The 13,565-nt window shown below is 39.0% G+C and overlaps 1 protein-coding gene across 2 annotated transcripts in view; it reads right to left on the minus strand.

Moving 5' to 3' along the window:
• The window catches only part of PTPN11 (protein tyrosine phosphatase non-receptor type 11), a 78,321-nt gene that overhangs the window by 41,026 nt on the left and 23,730 nt on the right, over positions 1 to 13,565 (minus strand). Inside the window, exons 3-6 of one of the 2 annotated variants that reach the window (XM_060028150.1) lie at positions 13,154 to 13,345; positions 11,166 to 11,358; positions 7,978 to 8,094; positions 7,215 to 7,328 (exon numbers count right to left, since the gene is read on the minus strand). In XM_060028150.1, coding sequence (XP_059884133.1) covers positions 7,215 to 7,328; positions 7,978 to 8,094; positions 11,166 to 11,358; positions 13,154 to 13,345 — 616 coding nt within the window. Of the gene's footprint in view, positions 1 to 7,214; positions 7,329 to 7,977; positions 8,095 to 11,165; positions 11,359 to 13,153; positions 13,349 to 13,565 lie in introns of both variants that reach the window. The other variant, XM_060028148.1, reaches the window with a different exon arrangement.

Below are 13,565 nucleotides of genomic sequence, written 5' to 3' on the forward strand. Positions count from 1 at the left end.
AGAACGAAGCAGGTGTGTGGAGAGCCGAGGTTCTGGATACAGAGGGGGCAGTGAGATGGAAGAGGAGGGTGAAGGCAAAGTCTGGCAGCCGAAGGACTATCAACAGCAAGATTTCCATCCTCAGCTTGGGTCCTGCAGTTAGATGACGTCCAGGCTCAGCTCACAGTGCCCCTTGGCAACTCAGGTCTAGAGACTCAAAAGGGAAGAACAGGCACAGAGAGGGCAGATACCCTACAAATGCAGCCATGCGATATGCCTCTCACAGAGACACACAAGGGCTGAATTCAGGTTTCGGGTAACTTGCACAACGAAGGGACAAAATTGCAGGATCAAAACCTGCCTGATCAGTTATTTAGTGTCCATCTCATTTTGACAGAACTTTACTTCATTTCAACAAATCTAGAAATACTTTCCACTTCTTTACAGTCATGGCAGAGATATGCAGGAGACAAAAGATGTTTACAGAAAAGGACAATCTCATTTTACCACAGTAAAAAAAATTGGGGAAAGAAAGGAAAAAAAATGGGGACTCTATAGGAAAAATTAAAAACTTGGGTTTGCAATGTTTTGACCATACCACATATCCTTGAAGAAAACCACCAACCTGAATTTATTTCAGGAGCAAAGGAGAAAAGAACCAAAGAGCTTCACAAGAGACTTCGTATTTTAAGATGCATCAAAATCGGAAGTAATTTGTAAGTGTCTTCTAGGGGAAAATTACCCAAAAGAACACAAAGAGTTTCACAGAAAACGAGAAGCCGGGCATACAGACAAACAAAACATAGCTATCAGAGTTTAATTATCAGTGGCATTGCAATTTAGAGCTTTGGTTCACTTTAAAGACCATCAGAACACACAGTAAGAAGGAACTGATCCCAAATTTATCACCTTCTGGGAAACAACTAAGGTACAATCACTAAAATAATTAATGCCTTGCTGTTGGATCAAACTTCAGCTTCAGAGGATTTAGATTTTAATGAGTCTCTGCTTCCACATACCTAAGTTCTTCTATAATGGTTCATTCTGTTCTCAGCCTTATTCCCCTGGCCACAACCTTAAAGGGCAATTTTTTGAAAACTGACTGGATTTAAGAAGCAGGTACATAAGAGATCTAGAAAGCAGGCCATCAGCTATTTGGATCTAGCTTCAGTTTAAGTGAAACGTTAATGCCCTGACTTAGTGCCTGACAATTTATCACCCCAGCCTGACATCTACAGAGGACTTAGTAGAGTACAGATGTGATCTTGTTTTTTTCCATTTCCCCCGAAAGCCAACTCAGTTTTCCCCCATTTTGTTGTTAATAATGTATAAAAGATGAACTGAATTTCAGATGTCACGGACTGAAACCATCAGGTCAGCGTTTAGAATCAACCTTTTTCCATGGCCAGAAAAGTCAGGCTAGGATTTCCTTCTAAGTTCTATCCTGACCCCGCCAAAGGGATCATAAAAAACTCCCTACTGCCACAAGCTGTAAGAAGGTCTGACTTTGTTTCTCTAAGCATTGCCTAAGTGAACTTAAACAATCCACCACTGCACCAGATACCAAATTTGCTGCTGTAATTTTTTTAAAGTTCATAGTCACTTTATAGGAAAAGTGGTCTGTGCAAATGATGGCCTCAGCTATTATGAAGTGTAACATAAAAATGGGACTAGATTACAAAATAGCTCACTGGGACTTCCCTGGTGGCACAGTGGTTAAGAATCTGCCTGCCACTGCAGGGGACACAGGTTCGAGCCCTGGTCCAGGAAGATGCCACATGCCGCAGAGCAACTAAGCCCGTGCGCCACAACTACTGAGCCTGTGCTCTAGAGCCCGCGAGCCACAACTACTGAAGCCCGCGCACCTAGAGCCTGTGCTCTGCAACAAGATAAGCCACTGCAATGAGAAGCCCGCACACCGCAATGAAGAGTAGCCCCCACTCGTCACAACTAGAGAAAGCCTGCGCTCAGCAACAAAGACCCAATGCAGCCAAAAATAAATAAATAAATAATAATTTTTTAAAAATAGCTCACTTTTTTTTTAAATTTAATTAATTTATTTATTTTTGGCTGCTTTGGGTCTTCGTTGCTGCGTCGGGCTTTCTCTAGCTGCAGCAAGCAGGGGCTACTCTTTGTTGCGGTGCGTGAGCTGCTCATGGTGGTGGCTTCTCTTGTTGCGGAGCATGGGCTCTAGGTGCCTGGGCCTCAGTAATTGTGGCACATGGGCCCAGCTACTCCGCGGCATGTGGGATCTTCCCGGACCAGGGCTCGAACCCGTGTCCCCTGCATTGGCAGGCGTATTCTTAACCACTGCACCACCAGGGAAGCCCCTAGCTCACTTCTTATATTTACCAAAAAGGTTTGATATCTTTTAATTTTAATTAAAAATACTTTTCAGACTTTAAATATGCTAACCAAAATCATGTAGGATATATAATAAAAATTAAAGATGAGTAGGGGGTTCCCTGGTGGTGTAGTTGGTTAGGTTTGGCACTTTCACTGCTGTGGCCTGGGTTCAATCCCTGATCAGGAACTGAGATCCCGCGAGCCACACGGCCGGCAAAAAAAAAACAAACAAACAAACAAAAAAAATTAAAGATGAGTAACAATCAGCACTTTTTTTTTAACACAGAATATCAAAAAAATGTTAATATTAACAATAATCAGCAAAAAGAGAAAAATATGCATGCACAAGGCTATGCATTGTATCTTCTTTGTAATATATTTGGAAACTATCCAAATGCTCATCAATAGGTTGAATAAACTATGGTACATCCACACAGTGGAGTACTGTGCAGTAAAAATGAATGAAGACTATCTGTAGATACTACTGTGGAGTGATCTCCAATGTAATAAAAAAAAGAAGTTGGAAAGAAGTATGTAAAATTATGCTACTATTTATCCATGAAAGGATGGGTTATGAAATTACGGATATATATTTGCTTATACTTTTTGAAAGGTAATAATGAACTTCAACTTTTTTTTAAATGGCTATAAATATAAGGAGGAAAAGCCAGGGATAGAAGATAAACTTCTTTGAATGTACTTTTTATATTTGACTTTAGAATCAAAGGCAATATTTTATATAATTGTAAATAAAATTTTATAGAAAGAAATTTCTGAAATCCAAACATAAAATGAAACAAATAACCTAGCTGTATATCCAGTTAGTATATAACCACATAGAGAAGAACTATTACAAATGAGTTGAAAGCACAGTAATTTGACTATACATCTCTGAAGGATCTACCCTAAGGATTTAAAAATAAAAGCCGGAAAAAAAATTAAACTGTTGGGCTTCCCTGGTGGCGCAGTGGTTGAGAGTCCACCTGCCGATGCAGGGGACACGGGTTCGTGCCCAGGTCCGGGAAGATCCCACACGCCACGGAGCGGCTGGGCCCATGCGCCATGGCCGCTGAGCCTGCGCGTCCGGAGCCTGTGCTCCGCAACGGGAGAGGCCACAACAGTGAGAGGCCCGCATACCGAAAAAAAAAAAAAAAAAAAAATTAAACTGTTTTCAGTAATGATATTATTGGGGGTAACGGAAGTCTTACTAGTCTTGAGTCCTAAATTTGAATTGGAAGTATCATTTGGACTCATAATTTATTTCAAGAAAACAATTTTTTCTAGCTCCACCCATTGAGATGGAAATAACCAACCTGACAACAATAAACACTTCTGGCTCCCAGACTGTAGTCTCTAAATACCACTTCCCAGGAAAGGAAGAAAGAGAAGGAAGGAAGAAAGGGAGGAAAATGAGATAAAAGCTAACTCACTCCTTGGAGAAATGACTGATTCCAGTTCTGACATGGGAAATGTATTGCACTGTAACAACTTATTACACCAGAAAGTAAGGAATCTAGCAAAAACTACCAGAGTTGTATAGGAAGGAGTAGAAGCCAGCTTGCAGAAGCTCCCACTGGTCAAAGCTAAAATAATTTGAGCAAAAGAAGTGATAATAAATGCCATAGATAGAAGCACACTAAATATGTTTAAAAAATCCATGAGTACATATTGATAAAAAAAACTTTTTTTGGAGAACGCTATTTTTAAAACTACTTAGTAAACAGGAAAGAATCAAGTGTATATCCTGCCTTGGTGACAAAAAGCTTATCTTTATAGAAATATTCCAGATATTAATGACGAATGATAAAGTTATTACACACCTTATAAGTGAATGGATCTAGGCAATAATTATCAGTTGCTGCTTAGAAAATAAAGAGACGCAACAGGACATAAGCACCTCCTGACACACCATCTCATATGTAGTCTTGCCAAAGAAAAACCGGATCTAACAAAGTGTCTAGATAGATCAACTTACAAGAAATACAGGGGAGAAAGGTGTTAAAATCCACCACAGAGACACACTCAGAAAAATCCAGATCGTAAGTAACTCTCTGGAAAGGACCTGCTTTCTCCAATAACAAAAACAGTAACAAAAAGCAGGGTCCTATGGTCTGAATGTTTGTGTCTCCCCAAAATTCCTATGTTGAAATCCTGATGCCCAAGGTGATGGTATTAGAAGGTGAGGCCTTTGGGAAGTGATTAGGTCAGGAGGGTGGAGCCCTCATGAATGGGATTAGTGCCCTCATACACAAGGTCCACAGAGCTCCCTCACCCCTTCTGTCAGGAGGGAATACAATGAGAAGTTGCCAATCTGGAAGAGGACCCTCACCGGACCATACTGGCACCATGATCTCAGATCCAGCCTCCAGAACTCCAGAATTTAGAGAACTCTGAGAAATATATTTCAGTTGTGTATAGCCACCCAGTCTATGGTATTTTGTTATATCAGCTGAATGGACTAATACAGAGCGAGAAGAAAAGGGAGTGGAAGAGAAAGGAAGGGAGGGGAAAGGATGGAATAGAGAGGCTGAAAGGAGAGTAAGAATATAAAGAGGCTTAAGATTTTAAAAACAGTGGGAATTCCCTGGTGGTCTTGTGGTTAGGACTCTGCACTTTCACTGTCAAGGGCCCAGGTTCGATCCCTGATTGGGGAACTAAGATCCCACAAACCTCACGGCAAAACAAAACAAAACAAAACAAGACAAAAAAAAACAGAGTTTAAAAAAAGAGATCCACGGGGAACTTATTTGAAAAATGATCCAACAACAAACAAATTAAAAAAAAAAAAAGATAGCTATCCTAATTGGAACAATGACTAGCTATTTGATGAATTTTTATTATCTTTTTTTAGATGTGGTAGTAGTGTTTTGGTTAATTTTTTAAGAATTCCAGGAATACTGAAATATTTATGATATTTCATGTGATATCAGGGGTAACTGGTGAAACTGGTAATAGTACATGGGGGTTCTTTATACAAATCTATTTTATATTCAAAATTTTTTTCATAATCAAGTGGGGAAAAAACACTTCCCAATTCAAACAATCTGCAAGTGTGTGTGTGTGTGTGTGTGTGTGTGTGTGTTATCAAGAAAATGTGAACAGTGACTGATAATGTGTTAATATTAAGAAATTATTGTTAATAGTTTTAGGAGTGATAATGATATTCTGGTTATAATTTTTTTTAATGAAATAGTTACAGATGAAATAACATCTGGGATTTGCTTCAAGATAAGCCAGGGCTGGGGGAGTTAAGTGGGGTATAGTTTAAAAAGACTGGCCAGGCGCTTCCCTGATGGTGCAGTGGTTAAGAATCTGCCTGCCAATGCAGGGGACACAGGTGTGATTGCTGGTCCAGGAAGATCCCACATGCTACGGAGCAACTAAGCCCATGTACCACAACTTTTGAACCTGTGCTCTAGAGCCCGTGCTCCACAACAAGAGATGCCACCGCAACGAGAAGCCCGCACACCTCAACAAAGAGTAGCCCCTGCTCGCCACAACTAGAGAAAGCCCATGTGCAGCAACGAAGACCCAATGCCGCCAAAAATAAATAAATAAATAAATAAATTTAATTTATAAAAAATAAAAAGACTGGCCAGATATCATCAATTGTTAATGCTGAGTGATAGGTATATATTGCTATAATTATACAATTCACTCTGCTTCTGTATATATTTGAAATTTTGCATAATAAAAAGTTTTTAAAAATAGGCTTTTCATTCAAATTTTGATGTAAGATTTCTAAAATTTCTGTACTTATCCCTCTCTCAACTCAAAGCTCCTTAAAGACGAAACCCTGTCCATCTTGTTCACCATGGTGTCCTTGGTGACTAACCCAATGCTGGAAAAAAGAATAAATGTGAGGTCAAGTCCCTGGTTAGCAATGTTCAGCAATGACCATGACTGTTCTATTCTGTACACATCCTCAGTGCTGCAATTTAATCAATATTCGTGGTACAGAAGTTGGACAATTTACTTAACCTCCCTGAGTCTGAGGCTCCTCATCTGTAAAATGGAAATAATATCTCACCAAGTTGATCTGACATACTGTGGTTAAAAGGACTTCGTGTGGCCATTCATTTGTTCATTCATTCCACAAATATTTATGAATTCTAAAGTCCTACAAAAAGTATGGAATAATCATTCCCATAAACAGAGTAGTATTAATAAAATAACATAAATATTAGCTAAATGCAAATACTCATTCAACAAACATTTATGGAGTTTCTGCTGTGTACCAGGCACTGTGTGCTACATGCTAAGAATAACTATGAAGGTAAATATGGCACACACACAAAAAAAATTGTTTTTGACGAAGTTTTCTGTCACAGGGATGATAACGGAGAGAATAAGATTACAATGAGTTGGCAGGTGACAAACTTCAGTGCAAGAGGAACACAGCCCACTCCCACTGGGGACATTCTCCTACCCAAGCTGGTTTCAGGAAAGAAATCAGTTCCCTTAACCTCTCAAAGATATAAATTTCAACTCCCAGATTAAAGCCACCACGAGATAACTGTCTTTCACTTATTCCCTGCAGTAAAGCTATAGATTCTTTCTAAAGACCACAGCCAATGCTGGAAATCTTCCAAAGAATTAGATTCTTTTCTTTTTCTGGGGTTTTGCCAGCAGTCCAAACCAAAAGACCCAAATGGAGCTATTGGCTCATCCATGTAATATTAACTGCCAACTCCCTTCTCCCAGAACATAATGCAGCTCTGTTTGAAAAAGCCCCCTCAGCAACTTGTTCCATGTCAATCAATGGCCAAATTAAGAAAAGACGCAGATCCGAGTCTTTCAGATCCAATCCCAAACATAAAACCAACTTCTCTTCCATTAAGAACAGGATTTAATAAATCATGTAAAAAAAATTTTTTTTAAAAACTTACCTCAAATTCTTCCCAAAAGCCTTGTTTGACTTTATCTGTGGTCTCAGCTAATTTGCTTAGTTCTCGAACCCGACTTTCTATTTCAGCAGCATTGATACGAGTTGTGTTGAGGGGCTAATCAAATTCAGCAGTTGGTGTGAAATGAAGAAAGTATTACAGAAAAAAGTGTTAATGCAAAAAAAAAAAAAGACTTCTATGTTGGTGTTCATAGAGGCAAGGACAGGAAGTTCACAGTAAATGTTTTCAAATAGAGTTTCACTTTCCTTTCTGTTCTTTCACGAAATATATGTTTCTTCAATCTCCGCACACTTTGCTGATATAAATTCAAACCTATTTTTCTTTATAAATAGACCACAATGTTAGAGATGGTATCATTTGCCACTAAGTAATAAGTGTGAGCTTTGAAACAGCAATAACTCCAAAATGTAAAGGTATGATCACCTAAAGGTAACCAAAGGTGCATCTACAATGAAAATTTGATAAAAACTTTGCTTTAAAAACTCCATAAGGCCTTTTAGAATTACATACGGAGATAATCATGAAAATGATGTACTATCTACATTTGTTTCCAAATACTACAAGAAGAAGGTAGTGAGTGGAGTAATAAATGAAACAAGATTTGATGAGTTGATCATAATTGAAGCTGGGTGATGGGTACATGGAGGTTCACGATACTATTCTACTTCTGTCTGTTTGGAATATTCTATGTTCGGACTTCTTAAACTCTATAAGGAGGGGGAGTTTAGCTTTCCAAAATGCTTACCTGCTTGAGTTGTAGTACTGTGCCCAATGTTTCTACCATAGGATTCTTCTTGTAATGCTCCACGAGATCTGTCAAAGAGTCAAACCGTTCTCCTCCACCAACATCATATTTCAGTTCCTTTCAAGACAAAAAAAAAAATTATGTTCATGACCTTTATGTTAAATTACTGTTTTTCCCAACTCAAGTACAGAGACTAACTCTCCCCCAATAATGGAAAGATTGAAGAGCTGTAAGAGCACAAAGAAAGGGAAGCAACAAAGATGATGAAAATGGAGAAGCAGATCCAATGTAAAAGAGTTCATTGTGAGGTGTGAGAAGCTCTAAATAAGTATCCAACATTAACTAGGCCACAAAAAAGTTTCTCCCTCATAGGTTAACTAAATAGTTAGAAAAAAAAAAAGAAAAACCATATTTACTATTTACTTATACTCTAGGCTAAGTGACTACACACAAGGCTGCTGAACAGAAGATAAATAACTACTTCTCTCTGAAACACAACAAGCTCTAAGGCTGGTGAGGCAGCACTGAAGTCCAATATACAAGCCTTTACTTTCATCTTCTAATGAAAATTTAAAAGGGAAATTATAAACAGAGACCAGGAAATTTTTTCTGACAAGGAGACCAGAATAGGCTGTTTCAGGAAAACAACAGGAAAATGGTTAAACTTAGAAAATACAAAACCCTAGAAATGATACATGAAGATATTTGGGTATGACCTTTTATTTAAAAATAAATCGAGTGAGGGGGGAAGAAGCACTTTCAGAATGACAGAGTAAGGACCTCTGAAACTCTGCTCTTTCACAAAAGTAACAAGAACCCTGGCAAAAATTGTCATCAACTTTTTCAGATCTCTGAAAATTAACCAATAAAGTTCAAGGAGCATTTATTCAAGAAAAAGATTGGACCTTGATGAGAACAACAAATTGTGGCCTTTTAACTTGCCCTATTCCCACCTACCTCTCCCCAGCTTCTTGGTAGCCTTGAAAACCAATAGTCTCATAACCACAGTAGCTGTGAAAACAAAGCAGCTTAGCATAACTGGAGTAGACAGATGGATTTGGAGCCCTTTCCAGACCTATCCCTAGACAATTATCACTGTCTGATCTGTTTAGCAGCTCCCTGGGAAAGCCTTATTTTCAGAGCTTGTCTTTATTTGATTGACTTACAGCTTACTCAGCCGGCCTTCAGGGGATCTCCCAAAAACAATCAGCAGCAATTGTTTAATATCACAGTGGCCTAAGGCAGCAATACCAGTCAGGGCAAATAAGAGATTGATCAAAAACTTAAAAGGAAAATCCAGACATTGTCCACACGGGGCTCTGAAAACCTCCAACATATCCTTGAGAATCTAGAAGGACATGTGCATGTGCCCGTGCATGGCTGTGTGAAGTTCAGGAAAGATCCAGGAAGGCCCTAATCTTTACGTCTAGCTCATCCTGAGGTTCTGTGCAAGCAGGAAGTGAAGACTAAGGCAGAGTTTTAAGGTGCCAGAGCACTGAAGGCAGTCGTGCCCCAACACACACACACACACACACACACACACACACACACAGAGCCTCCCTGGCAAAGGCTGGGAGATTTAATGTTTCAAGGCATTTAAGGAAATCTCTGTTCAATCATTAACTGATCCCTAAGCTACCCAAGCAAAGACTTCAGTGGCCACGCAAGACAAAGACAGGAAAGTCACTGAACACACAAACAGCAACAACAACTACAGGAACAAGAAAAAGTAGCAACAACAAATAATAGTGCCTGAGAAAGGAGGGCAAAGGATTTATATTATATTATTTAAAATGCCTAGTTTCCAACAAAAACTTATGAGACATGCAAAGAAACAAGAAAATATGGTCCATACTTGGGGGTGGGGGGGAGGGTGGGAAGCATTCAACAGAAACTGTCCTTGAGAAAGCCCAGACAACGACTTTAAACCAGCTAGTATAAATATATTCAAAGAACTAAAGGAAAGTATAAATTAAAAGAAAATATGAACATGATGGCTCATCAAACAGAGAATACCACAAAATGATAAATACATAAATGTATATAAATATTCATAGCAGCATTATTCATAATAATTAATGGCCCAAAATGCCCATTAATTTTTTAATGGATAAACAAAATGTGGTATATATCCATACAACAAAATGTTTGCCAATAAAGAGTTTACTGACACATGCTATAACATGGATAAACCTTGAAAAACATGCTAAGTAAAAGAAGTCAGTCACAAAAGGCCACATATTACATGATTCCATCTATATAAAATATACAAAATAGGCAAATCCATTGAAACAAAGAGGTTAGCGGTTGCCAAGAGCTGGGGGGAGGGGGAAAAATGGGGAGGGACTGGTAATGAACCCAGGGTTTCTTGTTGGGGTGATGAAAATGTTCTGGAATTAACGTTGTTGGCTGCCTAATTTGTGAATATACTAAAAACCACCAAATTGTCCACTTTAAAAGGGTGAATTGTATGGTGTGTGAATTATATCTCAATAAAGCTGGGTTTTTTTGGTTTTTTTTTTTTTAATCTTATTGAAAAACCGAAGCAATAAGTGAATAGACAGTTGCTATTTAGGAAACTATGTCAAAACAAAGTTTGATGTAGTTGACTGAGAACCAACCTCCCTGGTCTAGCCATCACATTAAAAACAAGAAATGGTGAGTTCAGTTCTCCCAGCCTTAACCAGAATTCTATAATATGAAAGTACATGTAGTCACAGGCTAGACTGTGCTGACCCAAGGGAGAAGCTGAGGCCATAGCTTTAGAAATTAAGACAGAGGCAGACTCCAGCTGTAACCAAGCACAGACTGAGATACTGCAGGGCTGGGAATTCCCTGGCAGTCCAGTGGTTAGGACTCGGTGCTTTCACTGCCAAGGGTTCAGGTTCAATCCCTGGTCGGGGAACTAAGATCCTATAAGCTGCGTGATGCAGCCAAAGGAAAAAAAAAAAGATACTGCAGGGCAGAAGGTGACGTACTGAGGCATGACTTAATCTGCCAGAGATAGAGAGGAAATAAGTAATTTAATAAAGTTCGGAAATGATGAAACAGTTATAATTAACAAGGTACTAAAAGTGTAGAAGCCCTTAACTAAATGACTTTGGAAGTAATGGTGTCGGTCTTCTCCCAGCCAAAAAACCACCCAAAGATGACGTTTCACCAGACCCACAGTTCAATCCGGGTTTTACCTGACAGCGGATCATAACATGGGTCACTTTAGACTTGCCGTCATTGCTCTCCCCTTTGTCATCTCCAGTTCGGACAGAGAGAACAAAATCTCCAGGGTGGCTCTGGCTCTCCCGCACAAGAAAGCTACCGTGTTTTCCTTTCTCGGTTAATAATTTCTCTGCTTCTTTCCCAGACAGATGTCCATGAAACCACCTAAATTTTTTTAAATGAAAAATCAATTGAGTTCTGCCATGCGTTCACAACATTCTTTCACAAAACTACCGTACATAGTCACCTCTACTCAACACAATTAAAAACAGGCACGTTCCTCCAAGAGATTGATCCATTCCACATAAGACAGAATTTGCATCCCAAGCAGGCAGGAAAAATGACAATGGTTAGGATTCCGGGCTTTCACTGGCATGGCCCGGGTTCAGTCCCTGGTCAGGGAACTAAAATCCCACAGATTACGTGGTGCGGCCAAAAAAAAAAAAAAAAGAATGACCATTAAACTCCTTAAATGAGCCCACAATCATTTGGAGGCAAATATCCTCAATCTTTCCTATTTTCTTTTAAATCCCCCATCTTTTAAAAAGGCAGTTTGTCATTTCTCCACTGCCAAACCCTAAAAGGACCAATTATTTAATTACAGTCATTTAAAGAAGTTATAATAGAGAGTTATGGTAGCGACAGAGAATCATTTGAATGTTTGCCCTTGCTTTGGCATGCAAACACTACATTAAAAAGGATCTTCATTATAAATTAGTTCAGGCATTCCAAGCTTTTCCAGATTTCCAATCTATACTTCAATAGCCTCCAAGTTTGCTGTCAACATCCTTGTACTATCCACTGGGTCGTCATTTCAAATTTTAATGCACGTAAGACTTGGAGTAGAGGCAAGGGATTTTGCTAAAAATGTGAATTCCCATGCCTCACAATGAGAGATACCAATACACTAAGTCTGAATGGGGCCCAGCAAGCTGCATTTTTAACCAGCACACCAGAGTCCTAATGTAGGCCATCTGAGGTCAGACTGTGAAACAGTGCTACTCTAAGTTACTACAGAAAACATCTTAACATAGTCATATTAATAATGTGGCTTTTTCCCTCAGGATCTTGGTGAGGAAACAAGCATGATCACAGCACATACTGCTAATGGCTCAACACTAAAGGAATATACTTCGAGGTATTTTTCATCTACCCTCAACTGAACAGAGTAAAATTAAATAAACCGCACAGAATTGGCTGACAGCCTTTTGCTTAATAATTTGGCTGGAAAACAAATTATCAGCATAAAATACCAGTGACACGAAGGTATAAGTAGAAGAAACCTACTTGAAGACAGAAAATATTCAAACCTAATTAAGAGACCCTGATTTGGTACTGAGTCAGAGAGAAGAGACTGGGAATGCAGAAAACCAATAAAATTAATGCAAGTTAAGTCAAGCCCCAGCTTTCATCAGCTTAGTTCCAACACTGGGGAAAGATCTCTGAAATAATACGATTCCCTCTAATTAGGGTCATTCTCACACATTTGTGGATATAACATAAAAGAACTGATGAAAAATCTGACCGAGTCCTCTGCTTTCCCACTTCTGAGCTTAAACTGACATCTGTTGGTGGCATTGCTGAATAGCTGGTCAGAAGCTACTACAGGGAACTGCTATTTTGGTGTTCCCATTATCATTTGTTTTCCTCTCCTAACGCTCAAAGTTCGATAACACTCAAGGTCAATAATCTTAACATTATTGCATGTATCAAGTATATACAGGAATAGTCTGAGACTTCTGTAGAACGAGTGTAAGTAACACTGACTGAAGCTTTTGCTTCAGAAAGGTGGCCTTCAGAAAAGGCCACTCTGAGAATAATCTGATCCTATTACTCTTACTTTAGTAACACTTTTAAGATTACAGTTTGAGAAACAGAAGTCAAACCCCCATAATGCATTCACCTCACACCTATGGCGTGGGAGAGATGCAGACTCTGCAGTTACGAAAATGTAACTGACCTTTCAGAGGTAGGATCTGCACAGTTCAGAGGATATTTGAGCTCAATAACATCTCCATTCTTCTCTTTTAACTGCCCATGATGTTCCATGTAATACTGGACCAATTCAGCCAAAGTGGCAAACTTCTCCCCTCCATACAAGTCATAGTAATCACCAGTGTTCTGAATCTTGATGTGGGTGACAGCTCCATTTCTTCTAAAATAGTCCATTAGAAAAGTGGGGGTAAAAGACAAATAAAGAGCTACTAGTAAAAACGGATCTCATATTCGTTATCAGATTTCACCTAAACATTGAAACAAACCCAAGGAATGTGCAAGTTTACGCTTTTCCTAAACAAATGCAGTGAGTGAAATAACCAGTCAACCATTTCAACACAAAGGGCTCTGCGTATATTAAGTGACAATCATTTTTC

The sequence above is a fragment of the Delphinus delphis genome, chromosome 13 (assembly GCF_949987515.2).
Source record: "Delphinus delphis chromosome 13, mDelDel1.2, whole genome shotgun sequence".
NCBI classification, from domain to species: Eukaryota; Metazoa; Chordata; class Mammalia; order Artiodactyla; family Delphinidae; genus Delphinus; species Delphinus delphis.